Source organism: Sporothrix schenckii, assembly GCF_000961545.1.
Source record: "Sporothrix schenckii 1099-18 chromosome Unknown Cont49, whole genome shotgun sequence".
Taxonomy (NCBI): Eukaryota; Fungi; Ascomycota; class Sordariomycetes; order Ophiostomatales; family Ophiostomataceae; genus Sporothrix; species Sporothrix schenckii.
The window spans coordinates 718,044-744,205 of record NW_015971150.1 but is presented as its reverse complement, the minus strand read 5'-3'; the positions used below and the strand labels follow the sequence as shown (position 1 = coordinate 744,205).

Below are 26,162 nucleotides of genomic sequence, written 5' to 3'. Positions count from 1 at the left end.
CTGCCAGGAAGGCGCGAACAATGCCAACGCAGTCCGTCTTCGCTGGCCGCACTTGCCACGAAACACCGCACGTACTGAGCACAAACGTGGCAAATGACCAACAAAATAGGAAAGAAGCGGAAGGCGAATGAAAGAGACCAAGAAAATTCTTTTACATTAGGCCTCGTCGTTGGACAATCCACGGCCAGGTGCCTGAAAATTAGGAAGAAAACTACAGGTGCGACCAGGGCATGAATCTGCTTGGGCCGTTTTCGCCTCATGGACTGAGATTTCAACAATCGCACCTGCCCAAGAAAGAGATACTTTGTGGGTACTGGCCGTGGCCTGTTTGCCTCTAGAACGAGGGCCTCTCGGGCCTTTTCTCAGATGTGCTTTTAAGGTGCTGTAAGATGCGCTTCAGGTCTGTTCAATCCTCTTCAGAACCATACGGCAGTGGCGCAAAAAGTGCGATGCACGGCCTATTTCGCCATCAGAGCAAGGAGCATGGGCTCCTCATATGGTGGTACGGAGCATGTACGAAGAGGACGCGCGAGGCAAAAGTCGAGACAAGACGCCGACCCTGGCCTCTTCGTTGAAATTACGGGAGCAAAGGACAGCACAAAGGCGAAGCCAACCAAGCGCACCAAGCAACCGACGGGGGCTCCTGTTGTACCCCCAAGGTATTGGCCCCGTGTCAGTCGCGGTAGCGGACCCGCTTCTTTCCTTTTCTGGCTACCTCCAGGCGACACAATCGTTATGGTCTTAGGAGGTGTGGCCCTGGTCGTTGATATTATTGTCGCGTGTGTGGGGCCTCTCATCTGGTCCCCTGCTGCGCTTTCCATTTTCATCGTTGGCACCGCGCCCGCTGCTGGGCCACACCTGCCAGTCCATGTTGTCCCCCTTTCTTGGGGGTGCTGCCGTGCCCTCCAAATTTTCGCTGTTGCCCATGACTCGCCCTGTTCGCCTTCCTCATCTTCCCTCTTTCCCCTTCCATTCGTTTTCTGCAGTTTCTGTCCCTCGCCATCGCATCCTTCGTTTAGGTCCCTCACTTTTTTTTTTGCGCTTTGCTTCTTCAGAGTATTCCGTTACTCGTGCCATTCCTTTTCATTTACCCGCTTCTTTGGTTTACACCGGTCTCTCTTTTCTCACACGCGCCAGGCGAACTCGACGTTTCGCACTGCTTCGACCACGACGATACCAAACGAACCACCCGCATCACGATCTCATTCAGTCGGTCTTCACTTCTCCACAGACTACAGACTCCGTACACCAGCACAATGCTTCTCAAGACGTCGACCGCCCTGGCCATCCTGGCCGCCGCCTCACAGGTCGTGGCCGAGCCGCAGCCGTATGCTGCCCGCAAGCTGATGTCGGTCCGCGACATGTTTGGTGTCGTTCGCCGTGACGGTGCTGATAGCTACACCCCGTCCCAGAGCTACTGTGGCATCGGCGAGACCTGCGCCCAGGCCTGCGGTGCTGGCTACGAGACGTGCTCGTCGACCGACGACGCCATCCACTGCTACGACCCCAGCAACCAGCAGGTGTGCTGCCCTGACGGCTCCGGCAACTCTTGCGATGCCGGCTACTACTGCTCCGGCACCGAGAAGGGCGAGACCGTGTGCTGCCCCAACAGCCAGTCCCTGGCCGAGTGCGCCGCTGCCTACCACGTCAAGGGCTCTCTGACCCGCGAGACCGCCAAGCCCACCTCGTCGTCCGCCTCCTCGTCAATCATCTCGTCCTCGTCTGTGTCCTCGTCTTCGTCCTCGTCTTCCGTCAACTCGACGACCAGCACCGCCGCTACCAAGCCGACCGGTCACCACGGCCACCATGCCAACGGCACTGTCGTCACCTCGTACAGCACGAGCTTCACGACCACGTCGTGCTTGACCTCGACTGCTGGCACGGCCGCCCCTACCAACGCCAACAACTTCACCACGTCGCATGGTGGCCCGTCGCCCACGGCCTCGCAGGTCGCGACCAGCGCTGGTGGCTTCATCAAGCCTGCCGGTGCTGCCGCTGCCATCCTGGCCGCTGTTTTCACATTCCTGCTGTAAATGCAAACGCCGGTATATGCTCGACACCGCATCTCTCTATCCGTCACAGGCTGCTACGCGTTCATGAGACAAACGACTCCATTTCAACTCCCTCTAAAAACAAACAAGCGGCGTCTTCTCTCTTGTCCGGACACTGGTCGTCTTCTTCCCTATCTCCTCAATCCGCCAACCTTTTTTTCTATTTTTTATGTGCTCTGTCGGATGTTTGCAATGCTTTGGCGGGTTCGCGTGCAGGCTAGCCGCATCGCAACATATTCAATGTCAAGAACATACCTTCATATCTGGCTGAGGAGTTGGCTTGGTTTTTTCTTTTATTAACTGGGGGTTCTTTTTTTTTGGTTTTTTTATTTCCTTTTTTTCACTTCTCTGTCTATGATACCTCAGGGAACAAGCAGGTTCCTCCAGTTCTTTTAGTCCCGCAAGCGATATGAAAGAACTGAAGGGGCGTGCTTCACCACTGTCCTAGGACAACCAACCCATTTTTTACCCATTTAACTACTTTTTTGATATCACTGCTGCTTGCGAAAGCTTCCTGTTTATTTTCAATGTACGCAAGCCAGTACGAGGCAAGCCTCGTACGATTGCTTACCCAACCCCCCCGCACGCCTTGATCTACTTTCTCGTCGCATATTTTTATTTTTTTATCGATATTTTACTGGAGAAAACGAAAATGTATCGTCAGACATTGCACATAACCTTTCATGTCCCACTGCCCTCGTGACTCTATGCTTGTGATTGATTGACACTGGGTTTATTCGTGATAGTAATGACCCGTAAGGGGCAGAATGCCGTGGAATGAGTTGATGAAGTCACTACTCGTGATTAGTTCTCCTACTCATGTTTACTAGCAACACTGAAAACCGGCCATTGCGAAGATGTGAATGAAGAGTAAGGACTTCGCTGTTTCTATTTATTTATTTGCACCTGGTACGGGATGGCGAGAAATCCTGAGAAAGATCGCTCTATTTTTTGATGTCAACTTGTTAGAGGAGTTGCTAGAATGGCAAACTGAGACGATGCGCAAAGTGCAAAATTCTCTTCATTGGACCTGTCGATCTGTGTTTAAAAAAACACGAGTGTTATTTCCCGTTGCACGGGCCAATACGAACACGGCGCCAACGACAATTGTTCATTGCCTGTCTGGCCCAGAAAGGGATAAGTTGTGTCGATCGCAGCTCCTCATCCCTTTACGACCTACAGATCGGCGCATATCACGATTTGCCTCACTCCTTGTCACCCGTTTGGTTTCCCCCAAGCCAGGGATCGCATTTTCTGCTGCACAATTGTGTAGTTAACAGGGCTGACGCTACGTCCCCTTAGCAAGGCATCGCAGGAATGTGCTGTCTTGGCGTATCCTCGAACTCACAAGATATTTTACCTGGAGACGAATAGCGTGCATATTTATCTAGCCTCCCACCACCAAAGTGAGAACAAAAAAATACAGAACCTGTTACAAGCCAGCTCGCCTGAGTCAGAAACGCTTTTACCCGGTTTCCCGGTTTGGCTTTTTCGCAGTGAGTTGGGCTGTGTTGTCGTCATGTGGTACATTCTTTTGTTTCGTTTCGTACCTAGATGGACAAGAGAGCACGCCGGCGTCTTGACAAAATCAGGAAAATACACGAAACAAGTGGTTCCTAATCAATACCAAACTTTGAAAACAATAGAAAGTGTTATGTGAATTGCTTGCTGGCTGGGCGACCATAAATTGTAGGCCTGCTGGAAGTTAAAAAGAGATAAGAAAGAAAAGCAAATACTCGTCCGAATCGTGCGGATAATCAAGGTAAACAAAACAAAACAACCGAGCACTTAGCAAATGCTATACGCTATTGTGATGTCAGGCGGTCCATAAATCTCGTACCATGGCATCTCCTGCCCACCCTCTTCCAGCTTACGCATTGTAGTCGGGCGGGTTGTCCATCATCTCGTCGGGGTGAGGACGGCGCGCTGGCATTGGCTGGTGCTGGCGACGGAGCCGCTCCAGAGTGGCCGCCTCTTGATGTTGAGACGTATGTTGCTGCGCCTGGCCCTGGGGCTGTTGTTGCTGCTGGTGCTGCGACTGCTGCCTCTGCTGTTGCCGCATCGCCCACAGCTGCTGCTGATATCCGACGTAACCAGCTCGCTTATAGCTCAGCACCTCGTACACTGCCTTGGCAATCTCCAGCGGCCGCTTGCGCCAGTCACGCTCGCCCCAGACTTTACGCAGCAGACTGTCCGCAATGGCCGTGGCCAGGAACCGCACGGCGTGGTCCTCGGGCGTCCACGTCGTCTTGTCCGGGTGGTACGCCAGAAAAATGACCGACTGGTTGTTGATGGCGTCCTTGGCCCGCTGTGCTGTCGCCGCCTTGTCGGGCTCGGGGTCGCTGGGAGCCTTATCAGGGATCTCAACGGCATTGCCCGACTCGTCGTAGAGCGCCGTAAAATATTGAGGGTCTAAATAGTCGCGGCAGTACTCCTCCCAGTCACCCTCGAGAAACGCAAGCCACTCACGGAATTGCGAAGCATCCTTGAACGGAAGCAGCTCGAGAATGAGGCGTTCGTGCTGGGCAGAAAGGCGGAGGCTCCCGGTACTGCTGGGACCGGCATTCGGTGTACCAGATGCACTTCCGGGAGTATGCACATTGAGTGAGCTGGACGAAGCCGACGCAAAGCCAAATCCGCCAAGCACCGGAGTCGTGACTGGAGGTGAGGTAGGGCGCACGGGCAACGGTGGCGGTCCGTTGTTGCTACCAGAGGAGCCAGTTTTCTCGTTGGAGGAGACCATTGTAGAGACAATGCGAAGAGATCAAAATCAAAGATGATAAAGCAGGGCCAGTGTAAACACAGGAGCGACAGCGCGGTGACAAGCTAGCGGTGGCCGCACCTCACTTACACGGTCGGTTGGCGGCCATAGCTTCGCTCTTAACCTTTGTTAAGCTGTTGCCTATATGCGTGTAACGGGATCCAGACAGGAGGCTGTGCACACATACGCATCGGAGGACTACGTATGCCAATACTGACTTGCTACTAGAATATATAATCGTTGTACCGAGGTAACAGTGCTAGTAGCGGGATTATTATGCAGTTGCTGAATCTTCTGGCCTAGAATCCCACTTTTTGCACGGCCAAATATCTGCCCGGTCTTTGGACTCGGCACCATGCAAGGGTTTTCGGGCAACGGAAAGCGCGTGCTCTTTTTATGTCCGGCGTAGGCATCAATGTAAATCTGGTGTATCTGTTGTTAAAAAACTGTAATGGCGTACGGGGCTATTTATATAAATGCATTGCTATTTTTATCCCAAAGAAGATGTTTAATTGGAGTCTCATGAGGTCGCTTTAGCTCTGTCGTGAACGACGATCGTTGCGTTTGCCAGTAACAAGTTTGTTAAGATGTACAACAAAAAACTCGGATCATGTGACAGAAGCTGACTAAAATAGGTCATGTGATCGTTTCACGAACGCTCGCGCGTCAAAAAAGAAGAGGTAAGAATTAGTTTCTGTTACAATACCCACCTACTCTCGCCCTCGAAACTATTACTTTTCAACAATTAATCTATAGTGAAGTCCTATCCCACAACCATTCATAACAGTAAAAGAACGTGCAGATTATACAAGCAGAAGGATTGTGGTGATGGATGCGGGCACAAGTAAACAAAAAAGAGGCGCGCCGCGTTTTCGATATGGTCACGAGAAAAGCGGACCCGCTATTCACTAATATGATGACATTTTGGTCACATGATCCGAATTTTTTCTTGTACGATCATGGTTCATGGAAAGTTCGAAGGAAGGTAAAATTGTGGATTCAGTCTTTTGAGTCTAGAGAGAATAATACACAATCAACCCAGACTCTCGACCACCCCTCCAAGCGACTCCTCGTTCGACCAACCTGCCCACCATGTCTGAGCTTGCTCCCTACAAGGCCGAGTTCCTGCGCGCGTCCATAAATGGCGGCCCGCTGTCGTTTGGCTCGTTCACGCTCAAGTCGGGTCGCCAATCGCCGTACTTCTTCAACGCCGGCTCCTTCTACCGCGCCGACCTGCTCTCGGCCATTGCAACGGCCTTTGGTGAGACCGTTGCCGCTGCCGACAAGGAGGGCGTCTTTAGCAACACGGAGAGCAAAGACACCTCCCAGCCCGCCTTTGACGTCGTCTTCGGTCCGGCATACAAGGGCATCCCGCTGGCCACGGCCACCGTCGGTGCGCTAGCCGCCCTCGACAAGGAGCGCTACGGCAGCATTGGCTATGCCTTTGACCGCAAAGAGGCCAAGGACCACGGCGAAGGTGGCAACTTCGTCGGTGCGCCGCTGGCCGGCAAGCGCGTTGTGATTGTCGACGATGTGATTACGGCGGGCACCGCCAAGCGCGAGGCTGTGGCCAAGATCCGGGCCGCGGGTGGCCACGTCGTGGCCATTGTGGTGGCGCTGGACCGAATGGAGACGCTTCCGGACGCGCCAACCAAGGAGAGCGCGCTGGGTGCGCTGCGCCGCGAGTTTGGCCTCCCGATCCTGGCCATCCTGACGCTGGACGACATTATTGCCGGCATGCGGGCGTTTGCCACGGCGGACGACCTGGCGCGCACCGAGGCGTACCGGGCGCAGTACAAGGCGGAGGACTAGAGGGATGAGACCAGGGGAGCTGGGAAATACCCATGCGATTGTATTTAGTAGGCGCGTTGATGAGGTAAAGGACAACGGAGGCGTTAGGGTTAGGGTTAAAGAAATAGAATAGAAAGGAGATAGAGAAGGCCGTTGTGGCGGGTCTCTTCGGCTCCTATTGGGCGGTATTCATAAGGATGTAACCTCGCATTTGGCTCTGGAGTTCTGTTTTGTATCGTTAGATGTTTGCTCATCGTTCGCCGTCCCGTTATTATTGTATTTATTTATTTTCGGTTGGATTCGGCATATATCATCAAGCGTGTTCTGCTTTCCTTTAGATCGCATAGTACTGTGTTTGTTAGATCAATGCCTCCCCAGAGCGAGTCCGTCTAGAAACAAAAACTCACCATGTCAAACCAGCCGCCGCCGCCAAACTGTGCCTTACTTGGACCGTTGTTCGTAAAGCCCAGTCTCGTATAGTAGTCGACGAGATAGTCCTGGCAGATCAAGGCAACGCGGTCCACCTTGTGCGCCCCATCCGACGCTGACAGAGCGGCCATGCGCCCGAGATACGCCTTCATCAGCTTCGTGCCCAACCCCTTGCCTTGCAGCGACGGCACAATGCCCAACGAGTGCACGGCAACGGTGCGTCCAGTCGGCTGGTGGCCAAGCGGAGACGCTATGGGGGTGCCAGCGGCCACAGCAGCCCGCCAGTCCTTGGGCACGCCCATGCTGGCATCCGACAACACCAATGTGGAGCACCGAGTGGCAATTACATGGCCAACTAGGACACCGGACGGCGGCACAGATGAGGGCGAGGACGTCCCGGGCAGCAGCGTCTCTGAGTCAGCCGTGTGCACGAACAGGCCGAGGCTTGTCTCAGGGCACACGGTCAGACGGTACGAGAACTTGTCGGGCGTGGCGCGGTGGTCTGGGTTGGTGAAGCAGGCGTTCTCGACGACGACGCAGGCATCGCGGTCGGCCACGGTGAGAGGCCGGATGGTGACGGCGCCGGGGGCCGTGAGGTCGATGGAGGCCATGGCGAAGAATGGGAGGGTGGTGCTTTCCGATGCCTCGTCTTTAGTAGAGCCTGTGCCAGTTTGAAGAAAATGGCTATTGAGACCGACGGACTTGATATATCCAGAAAAAAAAATATCCAAGAAAAGCAAACGCAAGAAGAAGCAGTAGACCGAATTTAATGGAGAGTAGTGCGAAGGAGGGCGTACGACACAGAAGACGCAATGTTACCGTGTTCGAAAGTCCAAGTATTTAATTTCATACAATGTATGCCGACTGAATTGTCAAATGGCTGTTGGCGGACGCTGCGAATAATAGGTGGGTTTCCTTTTGTGGAGTTAGTCAACTGTACAACGTACTACTGCTGCACTCCCCGCTCTACCTGCATTACACAGTCTGGTCTGACTAACTGGAACAGTACCTTAAATTTTGCGCCTGTTTTCATCTCACGAAATGACAACACAGTGTCACGAACTTGACATTTTTGGATCAGCATCTTTACCCCCCGTGCGCCTGGCCCACTATCCATGTGAAACCTGGTATCCATAGCACCTTCCCCTCTCACTCACTGGCCCCTGCAACGCGCCTACCGCATTCGGTTTTGAGCGCATTCGTCGCGTCACGGGACGCTCATTCGAATTATCTGTTGTGAGAACGACGAACTCATATCGCATCGCATCGCACGATCTGACCTTCATCAAACCGCCGCAAGTCCCACGGCCAACGCTTGCCGCAGGCGAGCCATTGCGATTTTATTCCTTTTTAAGGTTTGTTGCCCTCCTGTCTCACGACGACTTTCGTTCCTTACTTTCTCATGCACGACATGTGTTGAGATGTAATGCGAGCCTGCAATTGGTTGCCCTGTCACTGCTCATCGCGACACTGTACAAAGATACGACGATAAGCTTATAGTTGTTGAAATGCGACAGTTTATGTATTCTACTGGATCATTGCACCAACCTGTCAACTTCGCCCAGCCTCACTTCATCGCTTAGTCTCATGATCAATCACCATTCTAACCGAGCTACAGTATCTTTATTTTACTCTGTCATTATTAGACGATACGATGGGCGACAATGCCAGTGCGGCTGTGGCCGAACCCGAGCCCATAGCCGATGTCATAGAAGCAAAAGAGGACTCCCGACCTGCTGAACCTGTCGAGCCTGTCGAGCCTGCTGCGTCTATTCTGCCGACGAAACCCTTCTCATGGCTGTATGCGAACCTGTTGCGTTCTCCCTTGAGACGCGCTCACATCCATTGTATGGAACATTCCATCGACTGACATCGTCGTGTGCAGTGATCCCCACCCGATTTTTGTTATCCTTATTGTGGGCGCCGAGGAAAAGCCCTTTGGCATCCAAAAGGACTTTCTTTGCGCAAAAAGCCGTTACTTTCAAGATTATTTTTACAAAAGCACACCCAACGGCACGGCGCCGAATGTAAGCGATAACGGTACGGTCGACAAGGAGGTCGAAAATGTTATCCGAATGAATGACATCTCAGTCGAAGCGTTTTCCTACGCGCAACACTTTATGTACACGGGCAACGTCGTTCCGGACCAGGCCACTGTCATCAGCTCTCATTTCAGCACCGGCAAGGAAGAGCCCGGGATCCCCAGCTACGACCTTCTCGTTAGCATTTGGAAGCTCGGCCACCGCCTGGGCATCGACGGCCTTTGCGAGCGTTCGCTTGAAGCCATGGCCGAGACCAAGCGCCTGACACAGTCGATCCCCGCCACAAACATTCTTGTGCAGGTCTGGAAAGACACACCGGACGGCTCGTCCATCCGCCATCTGCTGCTGTCATGGGCCGCCGAGTACCTGCGGTCGAGCGAAAGCGGCCGTTCCGAGTTTGCCAGAGCTCTTCCCCAAGAGCTGCTCAGCGAGCTTGTTGTGGCCATGAGCAGTTCGTACGGGGACTTCTGGGGTCTTCCCGGCGATACGAACGGCGACGACGACGTTGCCAGCGCCGCAGCCTCCACGCGCTCCGCCGAAAACGGCCACGTCAATGGCAAGCACTATCTCGAGGATGACTACGACGACAGCACACAGGATGGTGGCGACCCTGGTGCCAACGGCAACAGCAGCATCCACTATCGTGGCTCGCCCCCGGCATCCAAACGCGCGCGTTATTTTGACTCGTTTCCCGTGGGCAGAGCATCGTCTGTCATGAACCCGGCAACGCCAAACTTGCCTGCGTCACCGGCGAACATTGCGCCCGGCTCTACAGGGAGGAAAGCTATCAGAACCGCGCTGCCCACCGGTGGTGGCGCCACACCGCGCGCTATTCCAAAGAAGCGGAGCATCAATGTGGACGTTAATTCATTCACCGAGGCCCAGAAACTCGAATTTTGCGCCGACCTCGTGACACGTATGCTCTCCGGGCCGGGGTTCTGGACGCGGCTCGTGGGCCCGTTCAAGGAGCCCGTTGACCCCACGTCGGAAGGCATACCAGATTATTTCACCAAGGTCAAGCGGCCCATGGACCTCGGCACGATCAAGAACAACCTCGACAACCACCGGTACAAGGCGCCTGAGGAGTTTTTGGCTGACATGCGGCAGATATTTTCCAACGTATACTCGTACTGGACAAAGGACGACCCAATTTGGACAACCTGCGAACGATTGGAAAAAACATTCGAAGAAAAATACTCTCAAATGAGCAAATGGCTTGTGAAGCGGGAAGACGAAGTCCTTGCATAGACGTCAGAAATGCGGGCCTCCGAAGCGTGTTTTCGATTTCTTTTCTTTTCTTTTTTTTTATCTTTTTGTGTTTGTACAATTATGGGTTGGAACGGATTCGGTTTTATTATTAATGTTGGGCGGTTTGCAACGGACGGTACTATACCAAAGAACTAATAATAGTGTTGTTCAGTTTGTGTCTTTAGTTTATGTAGAATGTATTATGCAAGATATCGCTGGAGGCAAATGCGCAATGCATGATCTTGAGGTGTGTCCTCCTCTCAACATGTTTATGGCACCTGGACGCAACCACCGACATGGCATCCCGCCATCTCGTTTCTCCATACTCGTGACATCGCCTCGTTTTTCTTCAGTGTCTGCGTTCATGACCATTTTATACCAAAGAGCGTTCCTCTCTTGTCTCCAGGAGCGTCGCCGCCCGACTTTTCCAGGTAGATCCGGTCATGCCCTGGCACGTCCACATAGAAGTACTGATACGAGAAATCACTCTGACCACGCCGCCGTGTCAGGTGCAGGTATGCTTGGCCGTTTGCGCGAGGGCCGTCGAGGTGGAAGTGCATCACAAAGTGCTCAGTGCCCTGTGCATCAGTCCGTTCAGTGGAGCTAAATATATCTCATGTTAGAAAAATTCAATTTGAACACAGTTTTATAGCCGGCATAAACATACGCAATTGGCCGTGCTCTCCGCCATTTGTTCGACGTCTCCTCGCCGTGGGCTGTTATCTTGCGACCGTCGCCTAGCAAATCCGTGACCCGGTGGTCGGATCGGATCCGGTCGACCGCCCGGTTGAAGTTTGACACCTTGCTGCTGGGTGAGAACACTTCGGTGTACAAGAAGTAGCAAACGCCGCCCGTTAACACAACGCCCACAATCACCATGCCAAGGTTAAAGGTCTGCTGAGCGGCACGGGCCGTTTTCTCGCGGCCAGAAAGCTCCGTCCAAGGAACTCCGCCGTCATCGTTGAAGGGCGTGACAGAGCGGCGGCGGGCCGAAGCCGAGGATGAAGACGACGAAGAGGATGAGGTGGTGCTCTGGTGTTGTGTGGCGTAGTTGCGGGCGAGTATGCGCCGCTTCGTGGGTGCTGTCGAGGTGGTGCGCAGAGGGAACGAGGCTACCATATGACAGCAGCTCCGTGATGCGCCGGACGCAGCCGACGACGGCCAAATGGCCGCTGTTGATGACTGGCTGGCAAGCGAGCGGACGTGTGTTATTCTCATTTTGGTTGTGGCAGGCGTGTTGCTGGCTGGCTGAGCAAGATTGTCGTCGTCGTTGGGCGGGGAAGAAGGCTGGCGGACACGAGACACTGTCGAGAAGGCTGCTGCAAAGCGCACCTTCCCGCCGAAGCAGCTAATACGTCTCTGCGCGAAAGAATCTTTCTACTGTTTGTGGGGGGAAGGAGCTAACACATACACGGCTAGCGCTGTCAAGCAAAACGGAAAGAGCGACAAGTACGTCGTATGCTTCTAGCCGAATTGCACAGGGCCTCTTGACGCACAATGCCCGACCCCAAACCCCACTAAAGGGGTCTCCTCAGGAGGGGCGAGACTCACTGGCAGCGGATTTCAGTGCACATTTAGCGCAAAGGCCAGCCCAGACAGGCCACAGCCCGCAAACAGCACCCTAGGGAGGGAGCGCTGGTAGGCGTAAGAATACGGAGCCTTCAATTATCGCGAACTTGTCCTCTTCCTTGTTTCCCAAACTCTGCCTATCTCTCGCCCTCGCCTTTGCTTTCCACGCGCTCGCTCCTCCACCACCACGACCGCCACACGATCCGGACACCCTCTTGCGAGATCTGCGGACCAGGTGTTTTCAATTTATATTCGCAGACCATCCGACAGCCGTTGGCCGGAATCGACAAGACACATCTCTGGCATTCATTCATTTTTTTTGCGTCTTCCCAAACCCGCCGCAAACCGTCACGATGAGCGGCCTTGCGACTAAGCAGCAGTCGCTCAAGCTCTTTGAGAAGCTCAAGAGCAAGCCAGCCAACAAGGTATGCGGCCTACATCGCGTCATGGGCTCCACGTGGCCGACTACCGTTCATCGTTCACCATCCAGCGCCCACCCCGCTTACACCTTTAGATCTGCTTCGACTGCGGCCAGAAGAACCCCACGTGGACATCGGTCCCCTTTGGCATTTACCTGTGTCTCGACTGCTCGGCCAACCACCGCAACCTCGGTGTGCACATCTCGTTTGTGCGCTCTACGAACCTCGACCGTACGCTTATCCTCTTGTTCTACCTATCCTGCGACCGACGACCCCCTTTGGTCCTGTCCAGAGTCTGGATACGAATATGTACTAACATGCTCTTGTAGAATGGCAATGGGACCAGCTGCGCGTGATGAAGGTTGGCGGCAATGATTCGGCCACCAAGTTCTTCCAGCAAAACGGCGGCTCGGCTGCCCTGAACAGCAAGGACCCCAAGACAAAGTACCAATCCAATGCCGCGACCAAGTACAAGGAGGAGCTGAAGAAGCGTGCCGCACGCGATGCCAAGGAGTATGTTGTCGTTCCTGACCGATGGAACCTCTTTCTCATGCTTACACATACGCCTAGGTACCCCGATGAGGTCGTGATCAACGATATCGAGGTGAGCGACGGCACCAGCACGCCCGCCGGCGAACCAGCCGACGACTTCTTCTCGTCCTGGGACAAGCCCGCCATCAAGAAGCCCACACCGCCCGTTTCCCGCACGGCCACGCCCCCCGTTGTCGGCCGCACACCCTCGCCCTTCCTCAGCGCCGGCGCTAACAACGCCGGCGCCCGCTCGGCCTCGCCGCTCTCTGGCGGCTCCGCCGGCAATGACGATGCTGCCAAGCCGGCCGCCAACCGTATCACGCACTCCTCTGCACTGAAGAAGACGACTACCGGCCCCCGGAAAACCAGCATTCTAGGCGCCAAGAAGACCACGTCGAAGCTGGGTGTCAAGAAGGTGACGGGCGACGTTATCGACTTTGACGAGGCCGAGAAGAAGGCCAAGGAGGAGGCCGAGCGCATCGAGAAGCTCGGATACAACCCGGATGAAGAAGAGGACGCAGCTGCTGCCCTCAAGTCCAGTTCAAAGTCGGAGATTGTGTCGCCAACGCCCGTGGCCCCCGTTCGCAGCGGGTACGGCTCGGCCTCGCACTCGCGTGAGAAGTCGGCCTCAGAGATGGAGCGCCTTGGCATGGGCATTGGCCGGTTGGGCTTCGGCCAGGTCGGTGGCCGGCCTGGTGCTGGCGCCTCTGCGGCGGCAACCAAGAAGAATACCGGCGGCTTTGGCTCAGTCGGCCCTATCAAGGCCAACGTCGGTATGACTTTTTTATTTTTTAATTCCGTCGGGTTATCCACTCACTTTGAATTAACAGTACGCTAACCTCATTTTACGCAGACGAGGACGAGAAGTTTGCACGGTCCAAGTTTGGCGCGCAAAAGGCCATCTCGTCTGACGAGTACTTTGGCAAGGGCTCTTACGACGCCAACGCGTTGTCCGAAGCTAAGCAACGTCTGCAGGGCTTCGACGGTGCCACGGCCATTTCGTCTAACGCATACTTTGGCCGCGCCGAAGAGGAGACGGTCGAGGACTACGGCGACCTCGAATCGGCGGCCAAGGACTTTGTGCGCCGGTTCGGCATCACGGCAGGCGACGACCTCGAGAACCTTACGCAGGCACTCGGCGCGGGTGCCACAAAGCTTCAAGGCGCGATTCGCAATTACCTGAACCAGTAAAGAGGCAATGAATTTATCGTCTTGAGGCGGAAGCGAACTTTTGTTTCCTTTTTCCCTTCTTTTTGGTTTAGGTTGACATGGCGGGAAATAAAAAACACGAGAAGGCCGAGAGGACTAGAAAGGCAGGAATGGTGGACTGCGGCTCTGTTTTTTCGAGTCTCATTGATACTTTTCTATCCTCTTATTCTCTTTCGTTTATGGTTTCCTTTTGCACTGGTGGAGTTTTTGCTATCCGACTTTTATACAGGCTGGAGAAGCAGGAAAATGGGGGAAGATGGCTGTTGACAGGTTGAAGAAAGTGGTCTACGAAACGAGTCCGGCGTTCAATATGATTTTTCTTATTTCTTTTTGTCGTTCCTCTTTTGTCGTTACATATCTGATTTTCTCCCAAAAAGAATACATTAATAACATCCTTACTTTGTAACCCCCTTGTACGATCTGACGAAGCATATGCCTCTTGGCGTTGTACGCTTCTCGTGTTACAAGCACTGTAGGCCGGAGACAGAAATACGAGAAATCGAAAATAAACGTGGCAACGACAATTGCGGCAGTGTAAGGTGGCGGATTACAAAACATAAGCCAGAAAGCATAACATGAACATTTAATCGTCTTATAAAATTGTGATTACTTAACATAATTGAGGGGGAAAGGATAGGAAAATTGCCGCTCATCTCATTCTCACCAGTGGGCGTGAGAAGTTGCTGCATGAGAATGTGGTATGTCCTCTTCAATATGGTGTGGCCTGGTGACCTCAGCCCGTGTCCGCTTAAATGGTCTTTCGGGCTTTGTGGGTGAGATTCACATGCTTTTTTTTGGTAGTCGCGTTTTGGTGTTGGGCTGATCTTGCGCGGAAGCAACTTTACTAGCCATCCAGTCGCATCATTTGCCTCCTTCGCCACCTCCACATATCCTCGAAAACATATGGGCGAATTTCGCAACTGAGAGCGGACGGATTTTAACGACAGAACATAATCGGTGTTTTGGGATATCTCTTTCTAATTGACGTATTTAGACAAGACGGAGAGATACAAAAAAAATAAAACACATGTACAAAAATGAAAATAAAAACGTAAAAAAAATAAAAGATGCCGCTCAGTAATGTTCCACGGCCTAGTATGTGCATTATTTTCCCAGGCCCATACGCATCCCATGCGTGGTCCTCGCATATCCTATCTTTACAGCCGAGCGTTTTACAGCTTGGCAATCAGCTTGTTGCCCTGGGTCAGAGCAGTGACGGCATCGTTAACGAGCTCGTCGACAACGGCCTTGGCAGGCTTCTTCTCGTTGACGACAGACGCGCACTGGCCCATCAGGAACGGCCGGAACTGGTCCATCAGCTCATCCACATCGACCTCGTCATCCTCGCTGGCGCCATCCTTCTTTCCGATGTCCAGGCCCGAGGGTGGCGTGGTCAGCTCGCCAGCCAGGACCTTGTCCAGGTCAGCCTCGTAGGGCAGCTTGCCCTTGCTGGTGAGCTCGCGCAGCTCTTCTTGGCGCTCGGTCTCCCAGTGCTCAATGTAGGGGTTCTTGCGCACGCGCAGGGGGCGGCCCGTGAAGATGAGCGTGCGAATGGTGTCGTCGAAGCCGGCGGTGCGGACAGCCTCCTTGTGCGACTCGGGAGCACCGGCCTCGTCCGTCAGGATGAAGCGGGTGCCGACCCAGACGGCAGACGCGCCCATCATCAGGGCAGCGGCCACGGTCTGGCCGTTGTAGATGCCGCCAGCAGCGATGGTCTGCACAGGAAGGCCGGTCAGGGGCGACTTGTGGCCCTTGCAGAGGCGCACGACCTCGGGAATCAGAATGGTGGTGGCGGTGTCACCGGTGTGACCACCGCCCTCACCGCCCTGGGCGCAGATGATGTCGACACCAAGGTCCAGGCACTTCTTGACGTGCTTGGGGTGGCCGATCATGTTCATGTACAGGATGCCGTGCTTGTGCAGGCGCTCGACAACGTGCTTGGGGGGCACACCGACGGCGGAGACAAACAGCTTGGCGCCGGACTCGATGACAACGTCAATCAGCTCGTCGAGCTTGCCCTTGGTGTAGTCGTAGTTGGTTTTCCGGGCGTTGCCGCCAACCTGAGGAAGCAGCAGGTCGACGCCGAACGGCGCCTTCTTGTCCTTCAAGTGCTCCTTGAGCTCGTTAATCTGGTCGCGCAGCATGTCGGGCGTGTAGTTGACACCACCAATGACACCGAGACCGCCGGCGTTGGTGACGGCAGCAGCGAGCTGAGGGCCAGCCGCCACGTTCATGCCAGCCAGCAGAACGGGGTGGTTGATCTTGAACAGATCCGTGATGGGGGTGCGGATTTTCTCTGTAGGCAACAATCCGCGGTCAGCACCAAGGTCAAGTAAAGGAGATGAAGCATGCGTATGCGTTTGCCATTTCCTCTGGCGGCCGAATTTGCAAAAGCGCTGTCGAGGCGGCGTTGGGGAAGAAGTAAGAATACTCACGAGGAGAAGCCATTTTGACGGTATGGAGAATGGTGAGGAGGAAAAAAAAAGAAGAAGGTATCACAGGAAAGGTATCACAGCACAGAAAGTGTGCAATGTTGCTGGACAAGAGGAAGAAAGGAACAGGGGAAGATGCAAGAGAAGAATGAGAAGATTGAAGAATGGAGAGAAGAAAGAGAAAACAGAAGCCACGAAGGAGAGGCGGAAGTAAAGGTTAAGAAAGAACTCGCGGAGTAATAATGGAGGAAAGACACCAGCCTACCGCCCCCGCAGGCGCCGCCCCGGCTTCTTCTGCGCGGCCACATGCTGGCGAGAGCCGAGGTCGCGCAAATATGCACTGCAGTAATGTGGTTGCGTGGTGGTGCCTACGCGCTAACCAAGCCTAAGCCTGGGTGTTAATAGTCCGCTGCGGGTAGGTCGGTCATCGTCGCGGGACAACCACCGACCAGCGAAGAAACAGAAAGAACGACGCTACGCATTTGGGGCCAAACCGCTTGTCTGGGCAACAGTCTGGGGGAAAGAACGATGGGGAACCGTGAGGAGGGGCATGCACGATGGCAGGGGAGGTGGCGTTGGAATGCTTGGAACAGGGCCCCAGAAATCGGGTATGGCTCCGGAAATAGCTAGAGTACTTCGGAATCGTTAGCGGACGCACTGCAGGTTTTTGTACTCCAGGACGAAAGTGTGCCGAGGCACACTTTTTGGGGATGCTCGTTTGACCTTCCCCATAGGAAGGCACGACGGATGTGGAGGCAACTAGGTTTGGGTATGGAAACTGCGACGCTTTCGCACGCGACATGCGACTTCTGAAAGAAGAAGGAGGCCACTACCAAAGTGGGATTCAACAGGTGGACACTCTTCTGAGGAGTTCGACGCCTTCGGGAGTGGCACCAGAGATCATTAATCAACCATCTCACATCGTTCCTTCCGCTACGAGCAAGAGGGCCGTGGGCGAAGGAAAGTGGTATCAACCACATCATGTGATGGCTCGACGTTAAAGGGAAGGACCGGCCGAGTCCTCTCCGTATGTGTCTCTCGTATCCGTTGTTTTGAATTGCTTCAATCCCCTTTTTTACACCACCAGGTTCACGCCGCCCTCCAAGCACGTCCTGGCACTGGTGCACATCCCGTTCGCAAATGGTCAGTCGACCGCCTTGGCACCGACTCTCCGGATCCGAACATTGTGGCAGCCATGTGCGGGTTCTAGCCGACAAAGACAGTTCTGAGACCGTTGCACCGGCCAGTATCGTTGCTGTTTCAGTTTGCCGCGTATCGACGAACCGTGCAACTATCGCATCCTCGCGTCTCTGTCGACGAGCATGACACTGGTACAGTATGCGCTCTATCGCGGCACAGTATAAGGCCCGACAGATGCTGGTACTTTAGTGACCGTACAACTCGCTAAGATGTATTCGCACTGGTCTCCAGCTGGCCAATCATGTCTCACTGTTCGCTCACTGAGTAGAATTTCATTTTTCTCTCATCCGCTTTCGACATTCCCAGTGTGAGAAATCACTAAGTCCCTCACCTCGCAATCTGATTATCTTTAGGCGACGAGGCGCGTGCCGTGACTGACAGACGAGACTCTCGTGTTTACGAAAGAAAGGGGGCACAAATCCAAAATACAGGTCACAGAGCCATGAAAGCCATCATCACCTGGATCCCGTCTCATCTCACAAAATCAGGCTCCACCATTGGCCGTCGCTTATTTTCCGCGGAATATCAGGTTGCCAGAACCGGTAGACGTTCGCTGGTGACAGTCGATCGCCCACCGCATATTCCTCTTTCACAGGAAAGGGGACCTACGTCGAAATCTTCGCTTGGGCGCGTTTTCACCAACGGCATCTCATACAGAGCCATGTCATCTTCGGCGCAGGCAACGCCATACAGCCAGTCGGCGGGAGCCCCGGCGAGCAGCAAGAAGAAGAGAGCATACATTGCTTTGGGCGGAAATCTGGGCGACCGCATTGGCTGGATTGAAAAGGCATGCCGCGAAATGGACAGTCGGGGCATCCGGGTGCTGCGGACAAGCAGTCTCTGGGAGACGGAGCCCATGTACGTGCTCGAACAGGACAAGTTTGCCAACGGTGTGTGCGAGGTGGAAACTGAGCTGGAACCGCTGGCGCTGCTGGATCAGCTTCAGGACATTGAGCGGACGCTTGGGCGCAAGAAGTTGATCGACAAGGGCCCGCGCAACATCGACCTTGATATTTTGCTGTACGGCAATGAGACTGTCCAGCACGAGCGGCTCATCATCCCCCATATCGGCATACCGGAGCGGGAATTTGTTTTGCGGCCACTTGCACAGTACGTACCTGTCTCCTTTACGTTGTGAAAATACCGATTCCGGACAGGGGTGTGGCACCGCAGCTAACCTAGTCAGACTGGCACCCAACATCCCATTGAACCCGGCGCGCCCCTGGAAGCTTGTTCAGGACTACCTCAACGAGCTGCCGCCACAGGCCGAGCCACTGACTCCTTTGACACCCTTTGGCCGGTCCCATGCGCCACTACAGGCCCTGCGTGCCAACCGCCGCACAATCGTTATGGCCATCCTGAACGTCACGCCCGATTCATTTTCTGACGGTGGAAAGCACTCGGCTGCCGATACGGAATCGCTCGCCGCACTGGCTGAGACGGTGAAAGGATTCGTTGCAGCGGGCGCTACGGTGATTGACATTGGCGGCCAGTCGACGGCACCGGGCCGGCCGCAGGTGTCGGCAGATGAGGAGTTGGCGCGCGTGGTGCCGGCGATCCAGATGATCCGTGCTGACCCTGCGTACGACGCCATTGCTATCAGCGTGGACACATACCGGGCGTCAGTGGCCGAGGCTGCGGTGAAGGCAGGCGCTGATATGATCAACGATGTGTCGGCTGGCGATATGGACGCGGATATGCTGCCTACGGTAGCACGGCTTGGTGCCACAGTGTGCCTAATGCACATGCGTGGCACGCCGGAAACGATGAGCAAGCTGAACAAGTATGGTACCGCTGAGGGTTCGCCAGACAGTCAGGAAGGACAGGCTGCGACGACCAGTACCGGCAGTGTGCCGATCATCGAGGCAGTGGCACGCGAACTACTGGTGCGTATTGAGGCGGCCGAGGCGGCCGGCATCCGCCGGTGGCGCATCGTGTTGGACCCGGGCCTGGGCTTTGCCAAGGTGGGCGACCAGAATATTGACGTGCTGCGGCACCTATCGGAGCTGCGCGAATGGGCCGGCCTGGAGGGCCTACCGTGGCTGGTGGGCTCGAGCCGCAAGAGTTTTATCGGGCGCACGACAGGCGTGGCCACGCCGGCGGAGCGCGTCTGGGGTACGGCGGCAACGGTGGCAGCAGCAGTGCAAGGCGGTGCGGACATTGTGCGAGTGCACGACGTGAGGGAGATGGCACAGGTTGTTGCGATGGCTGATGCCATATGGCGGTACTAGCCATGGGTGGCGAAAGCGAGCGAAAGGGCGGAAGGGGGGGGGGGAGGGGGTGTAAAACTCGCACGTCAGCGAAAAGGCCCAACTCGGGCACAGTTTGAAAATTGAAGAACCGCATATTTAGACAACCCACCATAGAGATAGAGGCTACGGGCACGAGTTTCCGGTCAAGCGTTTTGCATTAATTTTTGTTGATCTGAGAGTCGCCGGCATCCTTCCTCATTTGCCGATGATAACGACCATACCGAGCCGTAAACACCATACGTCGTATGTGACACGAACGGGAGTTGCCGCTCGCGGATATGACGGGCGAGGTCTCGGAGCCGGCGGTAGTTGCTACGAAGCTGAGATGCGAGATGGTGTGCATCGACAGAAGGCAGACGAAACTCTGGCTCACCGGCACAATGTAGGTTGAGCGAATATTTAAGGTGCCGAAATGTGGCCAGGGAAACGCCCGGGTCTCCAAGCACCGATGATGAAGCAGATCAACATGCTCTGCTGAAAAGTCGTTAACATTGACTTGGTCAGTAACATTGCGTGGTGAAGCAATGAAGGTTATGCATGAGCCTAACAACCGAGCGCTAAAGGCGGTCCGCACCGCCCGCGCCTGCCTCCCCGGTGAAGCCAAAGCTCTTTCAAAGCGGAAGGAAAAAGATAACAATTTTATGAGCAACGCAAAGCACCTTCTAGTCGTACGATGACGGGTAACATTTCCCAAGTGTTGTAAACGCGTCTTTCCCACCCATTACTCTCTCCGTGCCGACCATCTCAGCGTCAGAGCGTGTCATGACGTGCTGGTGTCTCAGGAGCCAGAGCTAGATATCAACAGGGAGGAAAGAAATGGGCTCATACGGGCAAGGCGAGATATATCTGTCCTACCACCAGTCTCGTATTGTCCCATGCTCACAGCCTGCCGTGCATTGTCACTTGATTGTCAAGTCCACGTGGGATTGTGGGGTGCTGGAAGTCTCTACCAGTATCTTGTGCAACATTGAAGCCAACAATTTTTCATGGCCAATGTAGTTAGAATGCAAAGATCATTGTCTCGCAAAATGCTCTCGATATCGAAACGAATCAGCTCGTGGTCAGTACTTTAGTAAGTTTATGCCTCGCATTTCGCACTCGCTTTTTGGGACTTATTGGGGAAAGTGGAGTCCATGCGAAGTTGGAGCCGTGTGGGGTCTGATTGTGACCAGTTATGTTCGGTACTCATTGACAAACTGCATAGAAAGCATGTCGTTTCAGTACAGAATATGCTCCCCCTTGATGATAGAGCTGTTTATGTTTAGGCAGCTAGCTTCTGCACTCCGAGGCTGGGCCGAAACAACGAAACGAGAAGCACGCAGCAGTATACGTTGTAAGTCGTACGACGTCGTACATTCAAATGGAGACGAGGTAGGAACATAAAAAGAGAGCACGAAACACCACACGAACTGGCGTTTAATGAGGGTTCAATTGAGCATTTCGGATATGCAGGGACTGTAACTGGCGACAGTGCCGATAATTCATGTAGCTGGCCTGCTAGCCCAGGCCTAGTTTCCGGAGCTCTTTGCTTGGCAATGGCCAAACCAGGTTGCTTGTGAGGCTCTGCCGCGCTTCTATTTCTCAAGAGTCAAGGACAAGGCAGGACAAACAGACCGATGCGTAGGGACGTTGACACGACTCGCCGACTGCACGGAGTCTTCTCAGTTGCAGGTTCCACATCACATCTGGCAGAGCGAGTACAAGCACTGAGTAGGTAAAAGACGAAGCGACAAACCCAGAAGCCGGAGTGTTCAAAAGTACGACGTGTTGCTGGGAAAGAAAGATTGCTGCACAGGACAAAAGTCAATAAACGTCGTACGGCCGTAATGATTGCAAAGCAAAGCGTGTCTCCCGCCAGTGAAGAAACAGGAGTGCCAAAAATTAGGCACAGACATCGTCGCAGAGACACGGAATAGAAGCAAAGACTGGAGGCACAAGATGGAAAACCGACGCAAAACACGAAAAGTTTAGCGAGGAAATAGAGAGCCATATTGTCCTCGTCTTTGATGACAAGAAGAATGACTTGAAAGTGACCGTGATACCTCTCAAGGGCAAAAGCAGGGTCTTTTACGAGGTGTTCTGGATTAGGTCGTTCAATGCAGGGTCACATCGCGCGCATTTTCAGCCCTTTTCTTTCCGTTTCTTCAACGACGTAATACGACGCAGCATTTTACCAGCCGAGCTTTTTCAGCACTATATCAGACGGGACCTGATGAATTACGACGAACTTGATCCATCCGAGCTTCATTCCATCGGGTAGCTTGCAATGGTTGTCGTACGGCGAATATGTCGTATTTCGCAAGGCATATTTTACTTTGCCAAACATTTCGTCTTCCATTCGTTGCCATGTTCTGGTGTTACCTTTGTCCCTGACCCCTGAAATATGGCGTATTGATCGCATAAAAATTTTCTTTACTATTAATGGCAGCTTTTAAATTTTAGACTCGCCCGAGGGGGGATTTCCCACACTGCCAAGCTTCAAAACTAGGGCCAAAAACGGTTTGAAAGATTGCTTGATTGAGAACACAAGAGACATTAGACGACAAAAGGCGAATTGGAGAGACGAAACAGAAAGGCCAGGAACGAGCCGACCTCCGCCTAATCAAGCTATTTTGCCCAGAGAGGCTCAAGGCCAGAAAAAAGGTCTGGGCCAGGGCCGATGCTGTTGCACATTTGAACTGGAGGCTGGGCGCGTTGATGGACTCCACGTTGTCTCCATCCTCAATCCGCAGCCAACAGCGAGAACATGTCCTTGCGGAGGCGGTCTCTGATTGCAGGACCATGCTTGGCAAAATTGGTGGGAAGGGGGGAATGTTCCAAAACAGTTGATAAAAGGGACTTTTTCGATACCATATCCCAAAAGCATGTCAGACGCCAAGCCAGCCCAAAGCAAGCAAGAAACGACTCCTTCTTGCCCCCACCTCCAACCAGCAACGGCAGAGAACAGAGACGGGAGAGGTCCAAACGTGCGGTGGCTGGCAGCACAACCTGCGACCCAGTTTAATACACGGTACCTTTAAAAAAGGGCGGCAGAATGGCAGACGATGGAGGAAAAAGGACTCCAAAGACGTAACAGAAGGCGAATTTGCGCCGCACTTGTCTGGTCAGTAAAGTAACAATAGGGGTAATTACGTCGCAACATGTATGTGACGCCCAGCATGTAGGCATTTGACTAAAGGTTAAAGAGAGCATGGGAAAAGAAAGAAAGCAGAAGAAGCAAAAAAAAAAAAAAAGACGAAGAAGCCTCTCTGTATTGTCGACAAAACAACGAGTATGAAAACACCTGTCTGGTTGGTGGGTACGTACACGCTTTGTGAGATAAAGACAAAGAGTTTCGTGTAAAAGGAGAGAACATAACAGGGCGAAAAAAACGAGCTGCAGCTGCCAAGCCTGCATGCAAGACGCGAGGCCAAACAGGGCCCGTTCAGCGACACGGCCATCCAGAACAGACACACTCTGATGGTCGGTGCTGGTGCGATGTACATGGGGCATGGAGAAAGAAAGGATTGTGGACCCTGTCCATCGGGCTTGGGGCTCTGTTCTGGTCCAGACTGGTGCGTTGTCTGGGATGTTTTTGTTCCTTTGTACAGAGTATCTTGTAACTGACTTGTCTTTTTTTTGCCTTCAATTCCTAGCATCCTTCGTGTCCCGTACTATGCACTTCTCGCATCTTGTTTTCCTCGTTGTGAACTTGGCTGTTTCTTTGCATTCACTCCATTTCCTTCTCTGATTTGTTCTCGTTTCTCGTTTCTCGTCTCTTAATTCTTGTCCTGGTTTCTTTTATTTATCTCCTTCTATCCACCCTACAACTGCCGGCAAGTCTGCTGCACTCGGCCTTCTCTTAACGTTTCCGTCAGTTTTACTCTCAATTTCTAACGATTACGACCCAACGACGACTACGCTTTACAAAAGGACTCAGTGAAACTTTTCTCTTTCTCTTTTCTTCTTTCTCTCCGTCTCATCCCCCAAATGCCCGCATATATACGGCCAAGTTCAACCGGGCAGGGCCGGTCTGCCTCAACATCCACTATGGGCGGCAACACCAGCAGCAACGAGAAACCCCAGGGCGAGGCCGTTGTCGAACCGGGACGCGAGATCGACCTCGAGGCCGGCCTGCCCGTCCCACCACCTGCCGCCACCGCTCGCACCTCTGGAGCTGATTCCCGGCCTCGCCCGTCAAAACGGACGGCCACTTTCTCCATCACTGCAGCCACGGCGGCTGCCGCAACATCAAGACCGTCAAACGGGACCACCGGGTCGACAAAACACCCGGGGAGCGGAATCGCCGGCGCCGGAGTCGTGCCACCACCAAATACACCGGCCAACAAAGAACAAGCCACCCGGACCCTCCGGCGCATGTTCACGCGCAGCTCGGGCAAGACCGACGGCTCGGGCCGGAGTTTGCGGTTCCGGCCGCGTACCGAGGGCGAGAGCGGCCGCTCGGGTCTCCACATTTCGCATTTCCTGCGCATCGCCTTTCGCTCGTCCAGCACGGTGTCGTGCATGGTCAACGTGTTGTGGCCTTTTGTTCCGGCAGCCATTGCCTGCCGCTATGCTCTCAGCGACTCGCCCACCAACAACCTGATCAGCTTCATCTTGGCCTACATCGCCATGGTGCCGTGCGCCAACCTCATTGGCTTTGCCGGCCAGGAGCTGTCGCGCAAGGTGCCGCACGTCGTGGGCGTCCTGACGGAAACGATTGTGGCCTCCATTGTCGAGATTGTCTTGTTTATTGTGCTGCTCACGCGCGGGCTCTACGTCGTCATCCAGGCCGCCATCCTGGGCTCCGTGCTGGCCACCATGCTGCTGTGTCTCGGCATGTGCTTCTTTGTCGGCGGCCTGCGCCGCACCGAGCAGGAGTTTAGCGAGACTGTCAGCGAGGCCGGTAATGGTCTGCTGCTGACGGCCGGTTTTGGTCTGGCCGTGCCCACGCTCTTCCAGCACGCCCTGTCTGGCATCGTGGGCCTCGACCCCGATGACCTGGAGAGCCGCACCGTCAATGTGTCTCGCGTCACGTCCATTTTGCTCATTGTCGCCTACCTGGTCTTTATCTACTTCCAGGCCCGCACCCACAACAGCATCTACGACGAGATCTTTGAGGGCGAGGAGCAGCGTGCCACTGCTTTCGCTGCCGAGAGCGCGCTCGAGCACATTTCGCGCGGCGAGCTGGACTACCACGTCGACGTCGAGCGCGAGAAGCTGACCATGACCGAGTGCCTCATCTCGCTGTCTGTGGCCGTCGCCCTCGTGTCTCTGATCGCCCTGGCCCTGGTCGAGGAAATCGAAGACATTGTCATCGAACGCGGCGTGTCCGATGCATTTATGGGCCTGATTCTCGTTCCACTTGTCGAGAAAGCCGCCGAGCACCTCACTGCCATCAACGAAGCGTGCGTTTACATCCCTCTTGTTCTTTTGTCTCTCTCTCCCTCTTGTTTTTTTTTTAAAAAAAAAAAATCCTCCTCTCCTGCTAACATCAACAGATGGGACAATCAAATGAACTTTGCCCTAGCGCACGTACTCGGCTCCACCATCCAGACCGCCATGTTCAACGGGCCCCTCGCCGTCATCGTCGGCTGGGGCCTGCACCGCCCCATGGGCCTCGACTTTAAGATCTTTGACATGGGCGTCCTCATCCTCGCTATTATCACCGTCGGCAACTTCTTACGCGACCAAAAGAGCAACTACCTCGAGGGCTTGCTCTGCGTCATCGTCTATATTGCCATTGCCGTCGCCGCTTACCACTACCCGGACGTCAACACCCGAGCCGGGGGCACCGAAGAAGCCGCCGATGTGGTCGGCCATGTGGCGCGTCAACTGCTGCGGCGGTGATCCGATGTGTCCAACTGCACTTCCATTTTGTTGATTTGGTCTTCATGGTATTATTTTTGTCTTGATAGCGCCTAGCTTGTTTTGCATTGATTCGCCTTTGGTATGGATTGTCGGGATGCCTCTGTCGTTGATGTTTTGAACAATTTGCATTGGAGCAACCGCCGAATGGGCTCAGCAGGAATTCAGTTCAGGAAAATAGACACTTAAATTTGCACACAACGGAAAAAGACCGCAAAGAAAAAGAAAAAAAAAAATTCGAAGGGTCTAATAAATCGAAACGGTCACTAGTCAAATGGAGCGCTTTCCAACAAACAAAGATGAGCCAGATTGCCAACTCGTGTCTATCGTGTAGGGAACCCCAGCAATGTACCGCTATGCAGGTGTAATAAATGACTGCTC

The 26,162-nt window shown here is 54.0% G+C and overlaps 10 protein-coding genes across 10 annotated transcripts; 7 read left to right on the top strand and 3 right to left on the bottom strand.

The window, feature by feature from the left end:
- Positions 1-483: 483 nt before the first annotated feature.
- On the top strand, positions 484-2,033 carry SPSK_00514 (uncharacterized protein; the record flags this gene model as incomplete). Its single annotated transcript, XM_016727481.1, has 2 exons — positions 484-864; positions 1,056-2,033. The coding sequence occupies 2 exons, from the start codon at positions 484-486 to the stop codon at positions 2,031-2,033; spliced, it is 1,359 nt and encodes a 452-aa protein (XP_016582779.1).
- Positions 2,034-3,921: 1,888 nt separating this feature from the next.
- SPSK_00576 (uncharacterized protein) lies at positions 3,922-4,794 on the bottom strand (the record flags this gene model as incomplete). Its single annotated transcript, XM_016727542.1, has 1 exon — positions 3,922-4,794. One exon carries the CDS (start codon positions 4,792-4,794, stop codon positions 3,922-3,924), a length of 873 nt encoding a protein of 290 aa, XP_016582778.1.
- Positions 4,795-5,904: 1,110 nt separating this feature from the next.
- Positions 5,905-6,624, top strand: SPSK_00591 (orotate phosphoribosyltransferase; the record flags this gene model as incomplete). The annotated part of the gene is made up of 1 exon (XM_016727557.1): positions 5,905-6,624. One exon carries the CDS (start codon positions 5,905-5,907, stop codon positions 6,622-6,624), a length of 720 nt encoding a protein of 239 aa, XP_016582777.1.
- A 600-nt stretch (positions 6,625-7,224) lies between these two features.
- On the top strand, positions 7,225-7,707 carry SPSK_00616 (uncharacterized protein; the record flags this gene model as incomplete). Its single annotated transcript, XM_016727580.1, has 1 exon — positions 7,225-7,707. One exon carries the CDS (start codon positions 7,225-7,227, stop codon positions 7,705-7,707), a length of 483 nt encoding a protein of 160 aa, XP_016582776.1.
- Positions 7,708-8,686: 979 nt separating this feature from the next.
- Positions 8,687-10,322, top strand: SPSK_00498 (TFIID associated protein; the record flags this gene model as incomplete). The annotated part of the gene is made up of 2 exons (XM_016727466.1): positions 8,687-8,832; positions 8,918-10,322. The coding sequence occupies 2 exons, from the start codon at positions 8,687-8,689 to the stop codon at positions 10,320-10,322; spliced, it is 1,551 nt and encodes a 516-aa protein (XP_016582775.1).
- A 362-nt stretch (positions 10,323-10,684) lies between these two features.
- SPSK_00579 (import inner membrane translocase subunit tim-21, mitochondrial) lies at positions 10,685-11,540 on the bottom strand (the record flags this gene model as incomplete). Its single annotated transcript, XM_016727545.1, has 2 exons — positions 10,685-10,925; positions 10,990-11,540. The coding sequence occupies 2 exons, from the start codon at positions 11,538-11,540 to the stop codon at positions 10,685-10,687; spliced, it is 792 nt and encodes a 263-aa protein (XP_016582774.1).
- Positions 11,541-12,244: 704 nt separating this feature from the next.
- SPSK_00485 (ADP-ribosylation factor GTPase-activating protein 2/3) lies at positions 12,245-14,032 on the top strand (the record flags this gene model as incomplete). The annotated part of the gene is made up of 4 exons (XM_016727453.1): positions 12,245-12,316; positions 12,406-12,541; positions 12,640-13,614; positions 13,695-14,032. 4 exons carry the CDS (start codon positions 12,245-12,247, stop codon positions 14,030-14,032), a joined length of 1,521 nt encoding a protein of 506 aa, XP_016582773.1.
- A 1,190-nt stretch (positions 14,033-15,222) lies between these two features.
- SPSK_00540 (uncharacterized protein) lies at positions 15,223-16,498 on the bottom strand (the record flags this gene model as incomplete). Its single annotated transcript, XM_016727506.1, has 2 exons — positions 15,223-16,346; positions 16,486-16,498. The coding sequence occupies 2 exons, from the start codon at positions 16,496-16,498 to the stop codon at positions 15,223-15,225; spliced, it is 1,137 nt and encodes a 378-aa protein (XP_016582772.1).
- Positions 16,499-18,124: 1,626 nt separating this feature from the next.
- SPSK_00484 (2-amino-4-hydroxy-6-hydroxymethyldihydropteridine diphosphokinase) lies at positions 18,125-19,913 on the top strand (the record flags this gene model as incomplete). The annotated part of the gene is made up of 2 exons (XM_016727452.1): positions 18,125-18,792; positions 18,869-19,913. The coding sequence occupies 2 exons, from the start codon at positions 18,125-18,127 to the stop codon at positions 19,911-19,913; spliced, it is 1,713 nt and encodes a 570-aa protein (XP_016582771.1).
- Positions 19,914-23,903: 3,990 nt separating this feature from the next.
- Positions 23,904-25,763, top strand: SPSK_00479 (Ca2+:H+ antiporter; the record flags this gene model as incomplete). Its single annotated transcript, XM_016727447.1, has 2 exons — positions 23,904-25,321; positions 25,415-25,763. The coding sequence occupies 2 exons, from the start codon at positions 23,904-23,906 to the stop codon at positions 25,761-25,763; spliced, it is 1,767 nt and encodes a 588-aa protein (XP_016582770.1).
- Positions 25,764-26,162: the final 399 nt, after the last annotated feature.